This window comes from Euprymna scolopes, chromosome 15 (assembly GCF_053919585.1).
Source record: "Euprymna scolopes isolate OS-2025 chromosome 15, ASM5391958v1, whole genome shotgun sequence".
In the NCBI taxonomy this organism is placed as follows: domain Eukaryota; kingdom Metazoa; phylum Mollusca; class Cephalopoda; order Sepiida; family Sepiolidae; genus Euprymna; species Euprymna scolopes.
In genome coordinates, this window is record NC_136496.1 from 30,937,436 (window position 1) to 30,961,005 (window position 23,570).

Below are 23,570 nucleotides of genomic sequence, written 5' to 3' on the forward strand. Positions count from 1 at the left end.
ATCATCAGGCAGCGACTTGACTATTCAAATGTTCAATGAATAACCTAATAATAATAGATTATTCATTCAACATTTGAATAGTCAAGTCGCTGCCTGATGATATCTGTTGTTTGATTGAAACAAGTGGCTGTTTGTAGCAGCGGGATGTAAGCATGTTTATATAACAATAAAAAAATATATATATAAATATATATATATATATATATATATATATATATATGACTACTTGATTTAATCATATAAATTAATATACAAAGATATAATTTTATGTGTAAATTTTTAGTATTTACTTCAACAGTGCTCAAACATAGATAGAGCTAGGTAGTAAGTTATGAAAATATGTATTGTGTAGCTTAATTGCCATATACATTTTCATAACTTACTACTATGTATATATATATATATATATATATATATATATATATAGATATCGGAGTCCTGCGGCGAATAAGAGTACAGATTAATTAATCCTGTGGTATCAAGTCTTACAAAATATTTTTACGAGGTAATATTATATGAGACAATCCCAACCAAAAAGAGAATAGCTCAATATACTTGATAGAGCAAATGGAAGTTTATTGCTTGAACAAAGATTACAATTCTGAATTTTTTCCTCAACCCATGGATTTTCGATGTAGGCCCCTCTCCTCAGAGGAAAAGTCATTAGCTAATATTAGGTCTAATTTGAAATAATTTTGCTATTCAGCACATACAAAGAAAATATTTTTAATATATTTCATTTATATGGGCTGAATAGCAAGCCAAATTATTTCGAATTGGATCTAATATTAGCTAATGACTTTTCCTCTGAGGAGATGAGCCTATTCTTTGTTCAAACAATGAATTTCCGTTTTGAAAAATATATTTTTTCTGAATGAAATTTAAATACAACATTATATATATATATATATATATATATATATATATATATATATATATATATATATATATATGAGAGAGAGAGAGAGATAGATAGTGTTTTGTAGAGGTGTTTATTCATAGATATTAATCTAGTCACACTGTGGGATTGATAGAATCGTTCTCAAGAATAAGGAAAGTTGTATTTTAGTACGAGTTTTGATTTATACATACATTTTTGGCTACATATGTGCATACATGCTAGAATCATAAGTTTTATATATATATATATATATATATATATATATATATATATATATATATATTACCTATTAATATTGTAAAACAGAGCTTATTTTATTTTATTGTATAACTAACTTTATTTGAAACCAGATATTCTTGTCCGATGATGTATTTTTTTTTTTTTTTCATTTTTAATGTTGCATAAATACCGCAATCAATGAATATGTGTGTACCTTTTTATCGCGGCCATCGACTTACATTAAGACCATAAATAAAAACAGAATGGGAGAAAATGACCAACCTATGAACACTGCTGCATAAAGGCAGGGACATCTCGCAGTACGGACACTGGATATTCACTAAGTGGTGTCGATACTACGTGGATTGCTCAGTTTTATCAATGCATATGAGATCGATTGTTTCAGAGAGAGAGAGAGAGGGGGGGAGAGAGAGAGGGGGAGAAGGACTATATACGACTGTATGTCTTCTTGGACTAGGTGTGATGGGAAAAATGGCCCTTGCTTACCAGGCTCTGTTTTTGCATTCCTTGCTGGCAGAAGGGCTGCATTGTCCGAGATATTGACCCAACGGCCCCCTTCTGCCACAATGACATTATCTCGATGTGGATGGTCAGTCTGAACTACCGCAGCCGATAGACACTGTCACCACTATCGTCTTCGTATGGCTGTAAGTACAATCGAGGGGGGCAGTTTGAACGTGAGTTTTTGGGAAATATAAGTAGTGGCCACTCTTTTGAGAAGGAAAGTAAAGAACAAAAAAAAAGAAAAAACGCTAATTGTTCAAGCATTGACATGTAAAGGTGTTATTTTTTTTATGTTAATATTTCTAACTTTTCTGTATTTATAATACCTTTCCAATTTATACTTAATTGTTATTATTATTATTGTTATTATTGTTGTTATTTTTTTAGAGAAGTTGGTCTTCCTATATTTGGTCTGTTTCTATTAGTGTGTGTTGTGTGTATTTGTGTTTGCGTATTTGTGTGTGTGTGTGTGTCTGTGGTTGTGTGTGTTTATTTGTGTGTGTGTGTGTGTGTGTGTGTGTGTGTGGTGTGTGTGTGTGTGTGTGTTTGCGTTTTCTGACGAAGCTGTGATTTGTGAAGATTCGCTTGAAATGTAAGTGAGGTCAATATCATTGATATGCATCGATTGCCTGCATCTTCCCATGGATTGGAAAACGAAGGAATAAAGAAAGTGGATGAGAGGAAAAGATGTGAGAGAGACAGAGAGTCAAATGGTAAGAGAGCGAAAGATGATAGAGAGTGAGACGTAAAGAGACGAAGGAATGAGAGAAAAAAGACAGAAAGAATAAAGTGAGAATATATATATATATATATATATATATATATATATATATATATATTAAAACATTAATTATTTCTAATCTATAATATATACATCCATATACGTATATACATACATATAAAATATACATAAAATTTAATAATTTGTATTATATAATATATGGAGACATATATAAATAATCTAATATATATATGTATATCTTGCAATATTAATCATTTGTAAAATATATATATATATATATATATATATATATATATATATATATATATATATACACGTCACACTCGCATGCACACACACACACACACACACACACACACACACACACACACATATATATATGAGAACAGTAGTAAAATGAATAATATATATATGTGTGTGTGTGTGTGTGACGTGTATATATATATATATATATATATATATATATATATATATATATGTCGCACACACACACACACATACACACACACACACACATATGTATTATTATTCATTGGATTACTGTTCTCATCTTGAGTGTGATTTTCACAACGTTTCAGTTGATATAACCTTCGACCTTTTTCAGGTGTATCTTGTCGAACTCTGGAATGTTTCTGTCGAACTCGGGAATTTGGACGGAATTTCGAACAGAACCGTTTATTTACTTCACGGAGGTAGCGCACCCTTGTTCCGTCAGCAAATGTATATTTCGGTCGCCCACACTGAGGATTGAACCTTAAACCATTCAGGAGAATATCACTTTTACAATTGATTTTTCCAAGTACTCTAACCACTGCGCCACGGGTCCTTGTAAATTCCCGAGTTCGGCAGAAAAATTCCCGAGTTCGACAAGATACACTTGAAGAAGGTCGGAGGTTATATCGACCGAAACGTTGTGAGAATCACACTCAAGATGAGAACAGTAGTCCGATGAATAATAATTTCATATAACAAATCCTCATCTCCAAAGTTCAGAAACGTAATATATATATATATATATATATATATATATATATATATATATATATATATATATATATATATATTGAAATTATGAAATTATATCAACATCAGAAAATCCCCTATGCTGATTAATCTATGTTTAGACGATGTTCACAAGGGATAAACACTGATTTAAAATAATTCAATGAAAACGTATCAAATTAATCTATAAAAAAATCAAATGAAACAAAAAATAATAAATAAAATTAAATAAATTAACAAAAAAGTAAAAGTAGATGAATACGTGTAGGATTTTTTTCTAATCTTAATATGATTATAATGTTATTTATAATTGCTCTGCACATGTACTGAGTACTTTTAAAAATATAAAGAAGGTTTTATATTCAATACACTTGTATGTATATATATATATATATGGTGTTGCAAAAATATACTCACACTTTAACTATAATCAGCGTTTTCGGAACAATAATGGTCATCAATTTAGTCATTTGCAAACATGATTCTTCAATTACATTTGTCTTATTTATTCGAAGAGATACAATTTTACTCTGTGTTCATGAATAAAGGTTGTATGATCATTCGAAGTGTGAGCACATTTTTGAGACACTACACACACACACACACACATATATATATGCTACCTATATATATATATATATACATATATATATAGGTAGCATATATATATATAGGTAGCATATATATATATATATATATATATATATATATATATATATAGGTAGTATATATATATATATATATAGGTAGTATATATATATATATACTACCTATATATATATATATATATATATATATATATATATATATATATATATATATAGGTAGTATATATATATATATATATATATATATAGGTAGTATATATATATATATAGGTAGTATATATATATATATGTATAGGTAGTATATATATATATATATATATGTATAGGTAGTATATATATATATATATATATATATATATATATATGTATAGGTAGTATATATATATATATATATATATATATATATATATATGTATAGGTAGTATATATATATATATATATATATATGTATAGGTAGTATATATATATATATATATATGTATAGGTAGTATATATATATATATATATATATATAGGTAGTATATATATATATATATATAGGTAGTATATATATATATATATAGGTAGTATATATATATATATACATATAGGTAGTATATATATATATATACATATAGGTAGTATATATATATATATATAGGTAATATATATATATATATATATATATATATAAGTAGTATATATATATATATATATATAGGTAATATATATATATATATATATAGGTAGCATATATATATATATATATATATATATATAGGTAGTATATATATATTTATATATATATATATAGGTAGTATATATATATTTATATATATATATATATATAGGTAGTATATATATATTTATATATATATATATATAGGTAGTATATATATATATATATATATATATATATATATATAGGTAGTATATATATATATATATATATATATATATATAGGTAGTATATATATATATATATAGGTAGTATATATATATATATATATATATATAGGTAGCATATATATATATAGGTAGTATATATATATATATATAGGTAGTATATATATATATATATATATATATATATATAGGTAGCATATATATATATAGGTAGTATATATATATATATATATATATATAGGTAGTATATATATATATATATATATATATATAGCATATATATATATAGGTAGTATATATATATATATATATATAGGTAGTGTATATATATATATATATATATATAGCATATATATATATATAGGTAGTATATATATATATATATATATATATATATATATAGCATATATATATATATATATAGGTAGTATATATATATATATATATATATATATATAGGTAGTATATATATATATATATATATATAGCATATATATATATATATAGGTAGTATATATATATATATATATATATATAGCATATATATATATATATATAGGTAGTATATATATATATATATATATATATATATAGGTAGTATATATATATATATATATATATAGCATATATATATATATAGCATATATATATATATATATATAGGTAGTATATATATATATATATAGCATATATATATATAGCATATATATATATATAGCATATATATAGCATATATATATGCATGCTTCCTATTTATGCTACATATTTGCAGTCATGAAAAGAAACAAAATCAATAATTATTGAGCACTATTTTATAAAGACAATAAGGCTTCAATATATTAACTACTATAAACATCCCATCATATATATATATATATATATATATATATATATATATATATATGATGGACTCTCCCGTCGAATTAGATGTAGTAGGTTTTGCCACAACAACTAAGTTGCTCGGAAATCCACACGGATGATTTGTTTATAGTGGTGAAGGCTTTGTGTAGAACCAGCCACACTCTTTGTATTACTGCTAACATTTGTCAATGCAGATAATTGCCACATGACAGAGTATAAATTGACCACAGGTTTTTACATCAGAGTTTTCTTTCTCCTAGACGCATGTCTTAACTAAGACTTGGCCGCATCTGTCCCAGTAAAATAATGCGCCGCTGATACCAACCTGGAAATTTCTCCGACCTGGCGCAGTACATACAGCGCCTAACCTTTTCAAATGGTCACCTATCTTGTACTGGCCAGGCTCCACATTGCTTAACTTCGGTGATCTGGCGAGAACCGGTGTGTCAATATGATCGTGCTGTATATATATGTTTGGTGTGTGTGTGTAAAAAAAAAAAAAAAAATTATGTAAACTTCTATATACGACATAATTGCGTTGACACACCGGTTCTCGTCAGATCACTAAAGTTAAGCAACGTTGAGCATTGTTAGTACCAGATGGGTGACCATTTGTGAATTCTGGGTGCTGTATGTGCTCTCCGCTTATCTCGGCATTTGTTTTCATCCTGCCTGTACATATACTTCACTTGCCACTTGGATGTCGACTCAGGAGAGGTGTGGTTGGAGATTGCACACCTCCTGCTACAAAAATTCCACGTGCAGGCACCCCTTGTGGGTATCCATAGTCTGTCAAAGACTGAAGGGCTTATATAAGTGTATATATTCTTATTACTTTAGACTGTGCATAAAAAGGTGTTATATACTAATTTTAAGAGTGCTCAATGCTAAGTTAATTTTCAGTAGAGCTGGTATATGTATGTGATTATGTGGTATAACCATGATGACACACGTTCGTTAGTTCAGCTATGTTAAGTGACCTTGAGCCAGGTCAGTACTAGATGGGCGACCATTTCGGAATACCAGGTGCTGTGTGTGCAATGATGCCAACATCCCTTTTTTAAAGAACTGCAAACATTAATGTTGTCATCCCTCCTAGCGGGGAATATGCCTGCTGCAACTAGGTTGTGAATTTAGTATTCTCTAGAAACTTCCTCTTTCAGAAGAAGCGATCTTAAACCACTTAGAATGAATGCTGCTTCATTTCCCCATTTTTTTTTTGTCGTATATTATGTGGTTTATTCACCTTACATTGACAAGTTGGGGTTTCAGTCTCTGTGACCTTCCATCAGAAGGAATCATAGAGATCGAACCCTCAGCATGCCAAAACGTGCATAATAAACAATCTATATTCACAAACACACACGCACATACACACACAAATACAAGATGAGACACGGGAAACGGATGTTTTTAGAACGTTTCTTGCTTCTAAATATTTCATAATGGCATAGTTTAGTAAATATTTTTATGTACATTAGAAAATTTTTGTTGAAATATTCGCAGGGTTTTGTTTTCTTTAAAAAAGCATCCGTTTCCCGTGACTCACCCCATATATATATATATATATATATATATATATATATATATATATATTAGTGTTGAGTTTTTTAACGTACTCGACCATAGAACAGTCAAGCTACACTGACAATCGGTAGAACTGTGAAACATGTGTTTGTAGATTATTGTTATATATATATATATATATATATATATATATATATATATATATATATATATATATATATATATATATATATATATAATTAGAATAATGGAAATAATATTCTGGCAAAATAAAAAGGAACAAACCGAGTCATGTGTTCATCAACGTTTCGTTTTTATTTCAAGACTTCCTCATCCAGAAGAAGTTTTGAAAATTTTTTATTTTTCTCTCTCTCTCTCTCTCTCTCTCTCTCTCTGTATATATATATATATATATATATATATATATATATATATATATATATAATTTAAAGGAGATTAGAACAATAGTCTAAAGAGCTGAGTGTATTTTAATGTAACAGTGAAATTACTAGTTTAATTAAAATACAGGAAATAGAAAGTGCTCGTTGTAATTTAGATATATAAATCACATTACTTTATATATATATATATATATATATATATATATATATATATATATATATATATATATCCAAAACCTCTGGCCTGGGTGAAGGGGAGACTAAAAGTTGCTGCTATGGTTTCAAATAATCTGAACTAACAGCCAGGGGAGACTTGATTCCAAATATTTCTCATATTTTATATCTTTCCTCTTTTGGAAATAGGGTAAGATTATGAATATCTCCGGTATATCAACTAATCCTTATACACTGTGAACTTTACTTTGTTTGAAAATCGAAAAGGAGCGATATGACATATGAGAAATATTTGGAATCACGTTTTCCCTTGTTATTTCACATAATTGGAAACCATGGCATCAAGTTTTCGTCTCCCCTCTATCAAGGCTAGAGGCTTGGGGGAAATATCAGATATTTTGTAATTCATATGCAAAACTAGGAAAATAAATGACTATGATTGAAACATTTTATCACTGTAAAAAAAGTGCAAAAATAGGCTCTGGATGATGGATGATCCCCTTAATGGGCAACCTTAAGGGCTAATGTCAAATAGCCCACTACACAATTCAGGTAATTACTTTTCCAACGAGCCTTTCCACAAGGGTTAAATTCTGATCCATAGTCGATGAGCTTTAGAACTGATAGCATTACCAAAATATGCGGTGTATATATATCCTTCTCCTATATTTTTTGTGTATTGATATTCATATTAAAAACCCTTTTTTTCTATTAATTTTAAAAGAAAATACAACTTTGTCATATACAGGTCATGGGATTGCATTTATCTGCAAAAGATCTAGCTAATTTGCATATTTTTTTAAAACATTTATTTTAATTAATTTCCCTATGAGGTTTTTCGGTTTTCTGATGAGATGATCATCTTTAGTTAAGTATTACGTGTAATTATATTCATGCAGATATTCTACATGATTTATACTTGTATATTATTTGCGTAAAAAGGTTATAGTAAACATAAAACCTCTTTCTATATATATATATTTATGTTTGCGTATATATATTTGTTTAAAAAATTTTGCCTACCAAACCTCTTCTTGAGTTTTTGATCTGCAGACATGAAACTTCATATATAGGGTATTCGAACTCATGCAAAACTTTATATTTGGGTTTTAGCCGGGGATAATCGGTGCAAAAGTGTGAGAATTAAAAAAATGGAATTTGCCAGATGAATACGGAATATGCATGCGTAACGTAATAACTATTAGTTCATGTTTTTAGTCTTTGCGGCAAACATGTGTTCATAGCTAAGACATTAACGTCAAATGAAAAAAATAAATCGGTAGCTAAGTTTTGGTTTCGATTCTCGGTGGTGGCGCACCAGTTATTTTTTTTTTTTATTTTTTTTTTTTTATTTATTTTTTTTATTTATTTTTTTTATTTATTTATTTTTTTTTTTATTTATTTTTTTTTATTTATTTTTTTTTTTATTTATTTTTTTTTTTATTTATTTTTTTTTATTTTTTTTTTTTTATTTTTTTTTTTTTATTTATTTTTATTTTATTTTTTTTTTAATTTATTTTTTTTATTTATTTTTATTTTATTTATTTTTTTTATTTTTTTTTTTTATTTATTTTTTTTTATTTATTTTTTTTATTTATTTTTTTTATTTATTTTTTTTTTAATTTATTTTTTTTATTTATTTTTTTTTATTTATTTTTTTTTATTTATTTTTTTTATTTATTTTTTTTTATTTATTTATTTTTTATTTATTTTTATTTTATTTATTTTTTTTTATTTATTTTATTTTAAAATCCTTACTATATATTGGGCCCACTATAATATGATAATAAATACGAAATCTGCATAATCAAAATATCATATTAAAGTGTATTTTATGACCTTAATCCCTGCAGCTTGATAATATATATATATGATGATTGCTTCCTTATTGCAACGTCTTGTCAGACGAGTGCCACTCCCTCAATCACTGGAAGTCCATGAGCCTGAAGATAACCTTTTTTTTTTATTAGTCCTGCCAGCGAATTCACACGCTCAAGCAGACATGACATTGAAGACGGTCCTTGGCATACATACATACATATATATATATATATATATATATATATATATATATATACATACATACCCATAAACATACACACATGCACACATCCATACACAATACATATAACACATACATACAAACATATACATGCACACATGCACATACACATATATACTATCATATACAAATACATACACACGTATACATACATATTCACATACATATACCTACACATATATGCACATATACATACATGCACATAAAGTTACCTACATATACCTACACATACATATAGATGCACTTATACGCATACATATATATGCATATATACATATATACATACACACAAATATATATACGTATATACATACAGATAAACATAAACATATATACACAAAAAATAAATAAATAAAAATATATGCACACATATACGAATAGGTATACATACACATACATACACTAGTACATATATTAACATACATACATACACATACATACACTAGTACAATTATTAACATACATACACATACATACACTAGTACATATATTAATACATACATACATACATACACACATATATGCACATATAGAATGATGGCAGATCAATTATTACATGCTTCCAGCATTTCAGGGCTACACACGTGAGACTTTTCCATCGCTACTTATATATATATATATATATATATATATATGAAATGCTCATATTTTTTTTTATAGGACAAAAACTGCATGAAAATTTGCTTTTGAAGGTTATAATACTATGTTATGTTATAATTTTATGACAATTGATAAAAAAGAACCTATATTTTCAAACCAATAAATTATGCCCAAATTTACATACATTTCTACGTATAGTGTCCTGCCAGACTAGCTTTAGTTTTGCTGCTTTGGGATAAATTTAGCTTAGGGTTTTATTGCTTGTTTGTCTCCCCTGTGGCCTTGGCAAGCCGCTAATATATATATATATATATATATATATATATATATATATATATATATATATATATATATGTATAAAAAAAAACAAATCAAAAAATATATGAATGTTTATATCTTTTCTGTATTTATTTCCTTTGTGTTGACGTGTAGGAATACAAAAAGTCTTTTGAAAAAAAAACAAGAATGTTTCCTTCAAAAGCACATAATTGTCGACGGATCCTTCGATCTTCCTCAGTGTGAATGATAGAAAACATGAGTGAGCGGGCAGAGTTAGCAGCGGGGGGAAGGGGGCACGGGTATAGCCGTTAAGGTAAAGATCTATCTGAATATGACCCTTCCAGCATTTTCGACTTGGAATGGTCAGCAACTTGTGTGGCCTCCATTCAAAACCAAGTCCTTCCACGTCACCCTACTAACACATTCGTATACGTGAACATACATAATGACAGTAGAGTTTAGCTTCCTAGAAGTACATCCAATGGAACAACATGTGTCTACCAAAAAGTGCTTAATGAGTAAACAGATTAGGTATATTGACTTTATTTATACAAACATTGATGGCTACATATGTGCATACATGTTTCTGTAATCATCCGTTACCGGGGAGATTACGTCTTCAGGCCAAGAATTACCTTTGTTTTCAAAGGTAATTCTTGGCCTGAAGACGTAATCTCCCCAATAACGGGTGATTACAGAAACATGTATGTACATATGTAGCTATCAATGTTTGTATAAATAAATTCAACATATATATATATATATATATATATATATATATATAATGAGGCAGATATCCTTCTTTATTGAACTCGTGAATGAATTTATACCTATATTTATTTTATTTTCTCTTAAATTTATTGTGTTTTGCTCCTCCTCAGTGTTGGACTTCATATATCCTGATGCGCCTATATAAAATGTTTTTCTGATTTTTTTAAAACCGACTTAAGAATAAAAATTATATATAGCTTTATATCGTTAGAATAATAAGGAAAAATAAAAAGGAAAAATTAAGAAAAAAAAAAAAAAAAAAAAAGAAGAAATCTCTTTGAACCATGGCATTTTGAAACCAAATGCCTCTCACCAGAAAAGAAGGGCCAGGATTATACAAAATGTAAATATAGGCTTAATAACTTTCTCGTCTATCTTTTCCTTTGTTTTTTTCTTCTTTGGAGATTCCCCATTATTTCATAGTGACCCATGTTTTTCTTTTTACTATTATCTGCATATAAACTATCTTTCCCATCTACTCTCCTATTTTTTGCCTACTTTTAATATTTCTTGATTTTTTTTGGGGGGGGGCGCATATTCATTCTCATTTCATACTTAAATGTGATTAAGCCAGTTTTTATAAGTATTTGCACTTCGTATGATTCTGGCCCTTCTCTTCTGATGTGTGGCATTTAGCTTCGAAATACCATGGCCTATAGCGGTTTCTTATTTTCTTAATTTTTCTCTTTTTACATTCCCTTGTTCTGATGATCTAATAAAGTTATATAGATCTTTTATTCCTCATATTTCATTTATTTGTTTGATCCTTTTAAGTGTGTTGGGATTTTCTTATTGAGATAAGTTTTTCTTTGTTAAAGATTTACTCTTTGATATATATATATATATATATATATATATATATATATATATATATATATATATATAGGCACTTTGGACAAGGTCAAAACATTGTTAAGTCACTGCCCGCATAGAAGCAGCTATATAGCGCAACAGTTAGAAGCTTCGCCTGTCATTTGGGCGATTGGGTTTCGATCCTGGCTTGAGATAGTTGCTTATTTAGCCGCACTGATGAGCTGTGAAACAGCGAAACAGTACTGTGTGTGGATTATATATATATATATATATATATATATATATATATATATATATATATATATATGATCATCATTATAGATGTAAAATATTTTTCTATATTTCAAACAGTCATCTGTCCTTTACGAAAAAAAATTGCTTGTTTGTGGAATTTTACCAATAACTGTATATTATAAACTTTATTTCACCTATACTTTGTTTTCGTGCCTACACGCGTCTGTTGATTCCAAATAAAATTGCATGTTTTTATTTTGGTCATTGTTGAGATTTATATTGAACCGGACATGCGTCCACAGAAATACACACACACACACACACATATATATAGAGAGGGAGAGAAAGAGGAGAAATCCTTAACGTATAATAAATTATATCTAGTTTAACACTTTACTGCAATTTGACAGTTCGTCCGATCATCAGAATTGTTACACTTTCATCAAGCAAACGTCTTAAACATTTGAATAAAATTTAAAAACCATATCTATCTATCTATCTCTCTCTCTCTCTCTCTCTCTCTCTATATATATATATATATATATATATATATATATATATATATATAATTTACACATGTTTCCATTACCAAATCGAATGGAACCATGTGTAACTAAGCAGACCAAAAAACGCTAAATAAAAACCTATTTAGCTCTACTGTAGTATTGAGCACTTTCTTCGTTTTTTTTTTGTACCATTTACCACTTATTAAATAAATAGATAGATAGATAGATAAATATTGAGATTATTGAAATATTTTCCGACAAAAGCAAAAAATAAGGAAATGTTTGCTTGTATTATTTGGATCCATCGGACTACTGTTCTCATCTTGAGTGTGATTTTCACAACGTTTCGGTCGATGTAACCTCCGACCTTCTTCAGGGGTATCTTGTCGAACTCGGGAATGTTTCCGTCGAACTCGGGAATATGGACGGAATTTCGAGCGGAACCATTTATTTACTTCATGGTGGGAGCGTGCTCTTGTTTTTGTTCCGTCAGTTATCCCCGTGAAGTAAATAAAGGGTTCAGCTCAAAAAATCTGTCTTAATTCCTAAGTTCGACAGAAAGATTCCCGAGTTCGACAAGATACACCTGAAGAAGGTCGGAGGTTACAGCGACGAAAACGTTATGAAAATCACACTAGAGATGAGAACCATAGTTCAATGAATCCAAATAATACGAATAACCAATCCTCATCTCAAAAATTTAGAAAAGTTTGCTTGTTATGAGATTTTCTTTTGTTGGAAAATATTTCATAACACTTGAGTTTCACTACATAACATATGTATGTATTAGTGTTGTTATATTGTAACCTCTTACGTTTTGGAAAACCCCTGTGCTGTTGATGAGACTTAACTTTAATGACAAATAAAAATCGATCTTATTCAAATTCGTTATGCCAAATTATTGAAACCTCAAGTGAATGATTTTTCCAAAATCAAATAAATTCCCACCGAAATTATATATATATATATATATATATAATTTAAAACTAGCCATACCCGCGTCCTGGTGTTGCCTAGGAATATGTAAGAAACCAAGAATTATAATGTTCGGAACTCCAAGGGGTCGGAAACCACCAAAATTGAACAGAAACAAATTCTCACATCAAATCTAAGCCTTTATCCACAATGAAGAAAAAACAAGAAAAAAATTGTAAAAAATTATTGGAGCAAGTGAAGGGATGCTTACTGGCATTTTTCTTTGGCTATGAAGTGTGTGTGGGGGGGGGGTTGAGGAAAGTGATGGATTTTATGTAACTTATAATATAACTAAACAGTAAAAAAAGCTCACTTGAGCTGAAATGCATTGTGGTGGAATTTATTTTCATAATAGGTGGAGGGAGGGTCGTAGTAATTTGTTCATTTTCGTCACTGACTGGGTGTTGTGTGTTTTATTAGTAATTTAAAATGACTGAATTGTGTACGAATGCATCGAAATGCATTATGGTGGAACATAATATTGTAATGAAATCAATGTGGAAAGAGGGGAGAATAATATTCACTGACTTGTTTGTCATGGTTACTGTGTGTTTTGTGGAGAAGGTGATTTATTATTATTATTAGTCTGCTTTTCTATCTGTTCTACTTTTTCTCAGAAATTAATCGGTCGATCCGGCTGAAATTTTATCTGAACCTTGGTTATGACAAGGTGCAGCGGACTAGGTATTGTAGTTTCCGTTCAATGCATAGGAATTAATAGGGATTAATGGGGTTTAATCACCACAATACCACATTTATGCTTACTTTTTCTTGAAAACTACTGAACTGATCTTGAGATCTTTTTTATAATTTACATTGTCGAACCAAACCTGATCAAAATTCATAAAACTAAATTATGCTGGAAAGAACAGTTTTCATTCTAATTACCAATTTTTCTGTTTGCAATCTAAAATATATATTCATGTGTTATAACAAAATGAAATCAGTTTTGTAATTAAAAAAAATATATCCCGAATAGATAATTAATGAGAGGTCCTCTGGCAAAGAGATATGTAAATTAGTTAACCTGAGTAAATCAATCGCATGGACATGCTCAGTACATTAGAAAGATTTAATAGTACTAAACCTAATGTCTAGGATCCCTGTTCCAGTTTTCATCACAATCCATTACATGATTTGATTCTAGAAAACGTCTAAAGTGTAAAGCTTAAGCTTAAGGAAACATAAGAAGAAATTCAAATTCAGAGAATCCTGTTTAATTGGTGTGTATAAATCAAAATTAATGCAAATCTGAAATATTTGAATTTTCAAATGGGAGACGCTACTCATATTATGGCCTCTAAAGTCTTTTAAAATATTCCAAAGGAACTAAAATTTGAAGAACATTTATTAATTAACTAGCGGAAGTGGGGGGCGTCTTTGCCCGGGTGTAAAATACGCTTAAATATGATATTTTAATTTGTCCAGCTTTCGTATATATTATTATAGAGTCTTGATTTCTAAAGTAAAAAAAAAGTATTTGGGTGCTATCAGCTAGAATCGAAACCGAAACTGTAGCACTCAAAGCTGGTGACGTTAACACTGTGACACGCATATAAACCGATTAAAAATTAAAAATAAACTAAGATAAACGTACAAAAATGTTTAACAATTTTTTCAATTTTGACCCATTTTTGACCCCTTAAAAACTATTTTAACTGGCTAAAAATCCTTAAAAAACGGCCCATAAAAGATCCAATCATTTGAGGCCCCTAGCTCTTCTCTGCGATTTTTAGTTTCAGGGTAGATAATTTGAAAATATGGAGACAGACAGACAAACAGACAGATATATAACCGTTTATATATTAGATGTCTATTACATAGAGTTAACATTTCACAAAACTCAGAGATTTCTAAATTTTTTTTAATTGTTTTAACCATTTTTTTTATTCCCTTTGCCTTTAACTAAATTAACGAAATATATCCCACATTTGTCTTTAACTAAAGTAAACTACACATATCCCAAATTCGGACTCCTTGTGCTATCCCCGACTGTACTGATATAAAGAAGATTTATGGCGAATTATGAGTAATATATAAAAATTTATAAATATACAGTGACCAATGAAAATGTACTCACTGTAACTAAGAACTGGGGTTATGGGGAGGGGAGTGATAAGTAAGAGTTCCTATTTACAATGCCTCCCCACGAGACAGAGTTAGACACCAGGGTCGTTTTTTAAAGAAATGGGATAAAAATAAAAACTGTCTCAGTTGTAAAGGATTTCTCCTCCACTGACAGAGAATAAGAAATTGCATCTAAAGAACAGATACTACACTTTGATCTAAGAGTTATCTATCTGTTCTGATGCTACATTTAATCTTTTTGGTCCTTACTCGGTGAAGGACATATGCTATGGATTAAATATTGTTGTGGGGTACAAATCACCCCTATTTTGAGAACTAGGTGGAATCAACTAGTCCTATGAATACCACTGGTTTCAAAGACTAAATGGAGACATTCATACCATGTTTAACCGCATGCTATGAACACGTTCCTCTCATACCACTTTAGTGGCTCCTGTATTCTTTATGATAAATACATATATTTTATACACTTTACACTACTTGTGGTTTCTTACATTTGTGACCCTAGCACGGGTCTACAACAACTGGCTGACGAGGATGACTCAAGAACTTCCCGGATCAATCTACAATAATTGCTAACAACAACTGAATGACGAATATTAGGACAACGAATTTACTCTTTAAAAAAGCAGCCATTGGAAGACTACAATTTACGACCAAATGGATTCAAGAAAAAAGAACACGCGGATATTCGAAATAATTTTTTCCTACATTCAGGGAAAATTCGAAGATTCAAAAGTATTTTTCAAGAGTTCGGTGAAAAACGGGAAAAGCTACTTGTCAACGTTGGGACAAAAACCAACATTCGAGTGTAAAAATTTACAAACGCAGGATAAAGAACACTTTGCAAAAAGGATTTAACAAAAACCGTCGTCAAAAAGCCTTATCTTGCTGTTAAAAAAGCTACTAAAACGTAAACTACAAGCTGAAACAGACGAATTGCGTGAAGAATTATTACTACTGAATTAATGAGACCAAGTTTTCAGTAAGTACAAAAAACAAACTTTGTCGTTCTAAAAAGCATGTCTTGCTAATACGTCTTATGGTTAAAAGGCATTAGCGTTGGAAAAAGAAAAAAAAAACTCCTGCAAAAGTAAATGATTTATTTTATTGGCTACAAGCGAGTACTCACACAAATTTAAAAATGACGTCAGATTTTAATCCGATTAAAATAAATGTTGACGGGACTGCACGTCGAAGAAGAAAAAAACGATTTCGCTAAACATAGTAAACAAAGTGTTAACGAGAAAAGGACATTCTTTTTCGCACAGAAATCGAAAAGAATAGCCAATAGTAAATAAATTCTATAAACTTTCTTCCACAGATAAGTAACTAATTCTCCTTAAGGAAAAAAGAGAGGGAAAAAGGTGTAGGATCAACAAGGAATTGAACCAAGTACCTAAACATTACGAAAATTGAAAAAAAAATGACAAACGAAATCTACTGCTTTCGATATAAATGCAAACGCCGAATTATTTTCTCAGACAAATTGCCACACGAGGAAATAAATATATGAAAGAAATATTCGTTAAATAATCATGTACGAATTTTGTAAAGGTTTTTTTTTTCTATAGAGTTGGTACAATAGGAAAAGTAAATCAACGAATTGTGTTGTTTCTGAAAAAAACTTTTTTGTCATTAAGTAATTCCACACCGTCCAAGAGAAACAAAAAACAAAGAAAATGGACAATTTTGCAAAACAAATTTTGGAAGTGGTGAAATTCCAACAAAGTCAACAATTAGAACTTGAAAAAAGGTTACGAAAAGAGCATTTGGAAATACAGAAACAAAACGAAGAGAAACAGTCAAATTTAATAAAATATTTCGAGGAAAAACAAGGAAGAGAAAAGAAAGAAATGAACGAACAAATATTGGAAAAGCAGTGAGATTTAATGAAATTCTTCGAGGAAAAACAGGAAAGAGAAAGGAAAGAAATGAATGAATAAATTTTGGAATTGAAAAAAAATGACATTTAGAACAACAAAACAAGTCAGATAAAAAAATTAATTTGATAATGCAAGTTTTAATGAATAATGACAGCGGAGAAGAAACCAGCACGGCTTTTTTCCAAAATGCGATCTGGTCAGCTATTGGTACATTTCACTATACTCCTGAGGAAGATCTAACGTTCGAGGCATATTTCAGAAGATTTGAAGACCTTTTTAAGATTGATTGCAGTGCATGGACGGATCAAAAGAAGGTTCGTTTATTGCTACGGAAGTTAGGTACATTCGAACATAACAAATTCGTGGACTATATTTTACCAAGAAAAAAACAACAAATTGTTGTTTGACGAGACAGTCAAACTATTAATGGAGTTATACGGTCCAAAAAGAAGCTTTTTTCATAAAAGATGGAAATGCATGAATCTTACACGTAAGGAGAATCAGAACTATACGACTTTTGCGTCTATAGTTAATAAGCACTGTGACGATTTCAAATTGTCGTCATGAACGGTAGACAATTTCAAATGCTTAATATTCACACAAGGTTTGATAGCCACAAAAGATCGCCGATATAAGACGTCGTGCTCTAAATAAATTGCAATTAGAACCTGATTTGACGCTTCAGAAACTGGCTGAAGATTTTCAGCGGTTTGTGGCAATGAAGCAAGATTCCCAGAACATAGAGAAAACAGGTATTGCGCACATTAAAAAATACTTTAAAAAATAAAGGACACCTGCCCGCCAGCAATTACCAACCAAGAGGCAAATTATCAGGATAGACAAAATCCTAGGACCCCTTGTAGCAAATGTGGAGGATCTCATGGGTACAATGCATGTCAGTACCAAAGGAAAATAACATGTGACCTATGCAAGCGAGCAGGGCCCAAGGCCTCATATTGCAGAGCGAAAGTAGCAAAAAAGAGCTACGTAAAAACTGCAAAAATGCACCCTTCACCAACAGAGAACATAAGGAAATATGTTACGGTGAGAATCAGAAATAAAGAAGTAAAACTGCCGCTCGATTCAGGGTCCACTAAAAAGAAGGACAAAAAAGCTAAAAGTTTTTGTTCTAAGGAATGCAACGAACTTATTCGGGACCGATTGGATTCAGGAATTTGAATTACGGGACTCACCGATGAGTGATTTTTGTCACAAAATCGAAAACCTAACAGCCGAAGCCGACAAATTCAAAAAAAGATCTTAAAGAATCTTTCCCAGGTGTTTTCTCCAAAAAGCTTGGATGCTGACAAAAATAAAGGCGAGATTCGAATTGCTGGATGAAGCAAAACAAATATTCAAAAAGCCACGGAGCATACCGTTTGCTTGGAGGGAAAAAATTGAGAAAGAATTGGAAAAACAAGTTAAGATTGGGATTTTAACCACTATTAACTATAGTGCGTGGGTAGCCCCCACCGTATAAATAGAAAAACAATCTAAAGAGATTAGAGTATGTGCAGACTTTTCGACTGGATTGAATGCAGTGCTCAAGGACCATCACTACCCACTATCAAATCCAGATGAAATATTCGCTAAGTTAAATGGTGGAAAATATTTTTCCAAAATAGACTTAAGCGATGCGTACCTGCAAATACCAGTAGAGGAAGATAGCTCAAAACTTTTGTGCATCTCAACGCACAAAGGACTTTATAAATGTAGCACGTGCAATTTTTCAACAAGTAATTGATACTTTTCTAAGCGGTTTGGATTTTGCAATAGGTTATCTGGACGATATTCTTATGCGTAGTCAAAATGTTGAACAACATAGAGATCATGTATTTCAAGTGTTTGACAGAATAAAAGAATACGGCTTCACATTGAAGAAAACAAAATGCGAATTTTTTTTTTTGGAACGAATTAAATACCTGGGTTATATCATAAATAAGGACAGGAGGGAACTCGATCCAGACAAGTCCACAGCTATATAAGACATGCCAGAACCTCATAATGTAACTTCATTGCAGAATTTCTTAGGGCTTGTGAACTATTATCAAACGTTCATTAAGAACATGCATGAATTGCGTGCGCCATTGAATTTACTATTAAAAAAGGACAAAAAATCAGACTGGACGCCTGAGTGCCAGGCAGCGTTTAAGAAATTGAAATATGTATTAACGTCAGATTTATCCCTGACTCATTTCAATCTGAAACAAGAGATTATTGTCGCAACTGACGCAAGTTCTTATGGGATCTACACAAGATGCCTGATGGGTCTACTAAGCCGATCGCCCATGCGTCAAGAACTTTACTGCCTGCTGAGAAGAATTACTCCCAAATCGAAAAGGAAGCACTGGGGATCATATTCGGTGTTACAAAATTCCACTGATTTTTACACGGTTGAAAGTTTAAATTGCAAACTGACTATAAGCCGCTTATAACCATCTTTAGCTCTAAATAAAATGTCTGCCAACTTACACAGCCAACAGACTGCAAAGATGAGAGACCATTCTACTGAATTACAATGCCAATATGGAATTTCTTACATCTGCGAAGTAAAGTCATGCAGACGGATTGTCGCGATTAATCCCGAAATCAAGGGAACCACTGGAAGACACAGTAATAGCATCACTACAAAGTGAAAAGGACCATACACAAATGCTATGTAATATGATCAAGGAACTACCAGTCACTTTGGAAGATATAATAAAGGAGGCTGAAGAAGATAGTTTCATCAAAGAAATGAAACAAAAATTTAAATCGGATGAATCGGCGGCAGAAGCTTATTCTATGTGCAATAAGGTACTGTTGTACTGAGAAAGAGTAGTAATCCCAGCTACACTACAAAAGAAAATTCTAAAGGATTTCCATACGGGGCACCTGGGGTTATGCGAATGAAGAGCCTCATGAGCTCCTACATTTACTGGAAGAGTATGGACACTGATATAGAAGGCATGGTAAAATCTTGTAAGGGATGTGCATTGGCTGCAAAAGTGCCCCCAATACAATTTAGCTCATGGCCAAAAGCGGACCACCCATTGGAAAGAATACACATAAATTATGCAGGCCCACTGGATGGAAACTATTATTTTATAGTGGTAGACAGTTTTTCAAAATGGCCTGAGGTATTTCAATGTAAAAGTCCAACAACGGATTTTACAATCAGTGCTCTTCACGAATTGTTCGTTAGGTTTGGTGTTGTTGATTGTCTAGTGTCAGACAATGGCACACAATTCACTTCAGCAGATTTTAACAATTTCTGCAAGGATTTCCAGGTTAACCACATAATGACATCAACCTATCATACCCGATCGAACGGTCAGGCAGAGAGTTTTGTAGACATGCTGAAAAGAGCCCTGAAGAAGGCTAAAGGAACGCCCTCAGAAAAGGCATTACAACATTATTTACAAGTTTACCGAATTACGCCAAATGAAAGGGCTCCAGTGAAGATGTCGCCAGCAGAGTTAATGTTTGCGAGGAAAATTAGGCCGGTCTTTAAGAAATTTTTGCCAAAACAGGTGAAAACGCCAAATACTATAGTTCCTATAAAGAAGTATTTACCTGGTGAAAAGATATTTTTCTAGCTACACAAAAATAATAGTATGATGTGGGAACTAGAAAAGGTTCAGAAAAGGATTGGGTGGATGGTTTACATTATCGAAGATCCAAGATTTATGCACAAGAAACATTTAAACCAAATTCGAAAATGTATAACAGATTACGAAAGACAAACTCCTGCTGAACAAGAAGAAGTAATGAACCAGATATATTCGATACGTTCGACTTGCTAACACCACAAGCAGCCGTACAACGCCAGTCCTCCAGAAAAAGGAAAATGACCGACCCAATAGAGATCAACGCAAGGAAAAAGAGCAATATGATCATTCCAGGGGAGTGAAAATCACGGGGGGGGGGGGGTTATGGGGTACAAATCACCTCTACTTCAGAACTAAGTGGAATCAACCAGTCCTATGAATACCACTGGTTTCAGAGACTAAATGGAGACATTCATACCATGTTTAACCACATGCTACACGAACACGTTCCTCTCAGTCCACTTTAGTGGCTCCTGTATTCTTTATGATAAATACGTATTAGATTTTATACACTTTACACTACTTGTGGTTTCTTTCATTTGTGACCCCTAGCACGTGTCTACAACAACTGGCTGACGAGGATGACTCAAGAACTTCCCGGATCAATCTACAATAATTGCTAACAACAACTGAATGACGAATATTAGGACAACGAATTTACTCTTTAAAAAAGCAGCCATTGAAAGACTACATTTGACGACCAAATGGATTCAAGAAAAAAGAACACGCGGATATTCGAAATAATTTTCATTTGTGACCCCTAGCACGTGTCTACAACAAATACTAAGGTTGACTATACTGAAATCATAAAAAATTGGTCAGTCATCTCATAAGATGTATAGCAATAACATTGAATTTTTAAGAGTCTACGATAATTTTAAATGCCTGTACAAAAAAGTCTTCTGAGAACAGAGGTTTGACTATTCAAGTTATAGAGAGTAAAAAAAGTTACAAGTTAGCGGTTTTCTGGATATTTTTTTAGCGTTTTTTTTTTTTTATCGTAGACTTTATTGACAATTTTGTCAATTAAATTAGAAATGTTATATAAGGCAACTTAGTTAATAAGCTTTATATTCTTTTCTTTATACACATAGAAATTGTAGCATAATGTTATCTGAAATAATTTGGCAAAAAATTAAAAAAAAAATTTTTTCCATCAATCAATCAACCAATCAATGTTATTGGCAAAAATAACAAAGTGCAACAAGCAATGTAAAAAGACAGTATTTTTTTTTTTTTTAGTAGGGACTGGGTATCACTGCTTTTCAAGGCATGAAGGCCACTCGAGGATAAGAGTTGATGAGTGTCAGTTGGCCGGTGAGACGACATCGTGATAGTCGATAATTGTGGAACTTGGGAAGTGTTTGTTTATTTAAAAGAACAGCACACAGGAAATTGCTCACGTTAAAATGGCCATGTAATAGTCAGCTGGGAATCGGTTCCACGGTATTGTGTTGCACAGATAGATAGAAAGAAACTTTACTCATGGAATTTACATTTAGTTTTAGGCACAGATAGATAAGGGAAATTGTTGGCAGTTTTGTAGCTAGACGAGTGTCCGCTGTGAATGTTCTATAGCTAGGGATTATAGATAGAAGATTAGCAAGAGGAAAGGGGAGGATTAAAAGATCCTCGCCCACTAGATTTCAAAGCCAGTTTTGAACCCTACCAATGCAAGAAAGGGTATTTTTAACAGCTCCTCTCAAGATGTGGTAACAGTACTCTATCTTAGGACGTATTTGGCTCTTGCACAGATAAAGGTTTTTGTGTTTAAGGTATTGCATCTGAAGATTTGTTCAAGGCGACTTTAAACCTGGATATGGTAGTCATTATTCAACCTCCTCTTATTGAATATTCTAGGGAGTAGAAATAGGGACAGAGAATGCTGCCTTTCTACTAGTGAGACAAACGCAACAATGGT

At 30.8% G+C, this 23,570-nt stretch overlaps 1 protein-coding gene across 4 annotated transcripts in view; it reads left to right on the top strand.

Moving 5' to 3' along the window:
* The first annotated feature begins 1,555 nt into the window (after nucleotides 1–1,555).
* LOC145293758 (forkhead box protein P1-like) overlaps nucleotides 1,556–23,570 on the top strand; it is a 971,902-nt gene continuing 949,887 nt past the window's right edge. For all 4 annotated transcript variants that reach the window (XM_080140253.1, XM_080140252.1, XM_080140255.1 and 1 more), the window contains exon 1: nucleotides 1,556–1,788. In XM_080140253.1, the coding sequence (XP_079996379.1) occupies nucleotides 1,783–1,788 (6 nt within the window). In that variant the 5' untranslated portion in view covers nucleotides 1,556–1,782. The remainder of the gene's footprint in view (nucleotides 1,789–23,570) is intronic.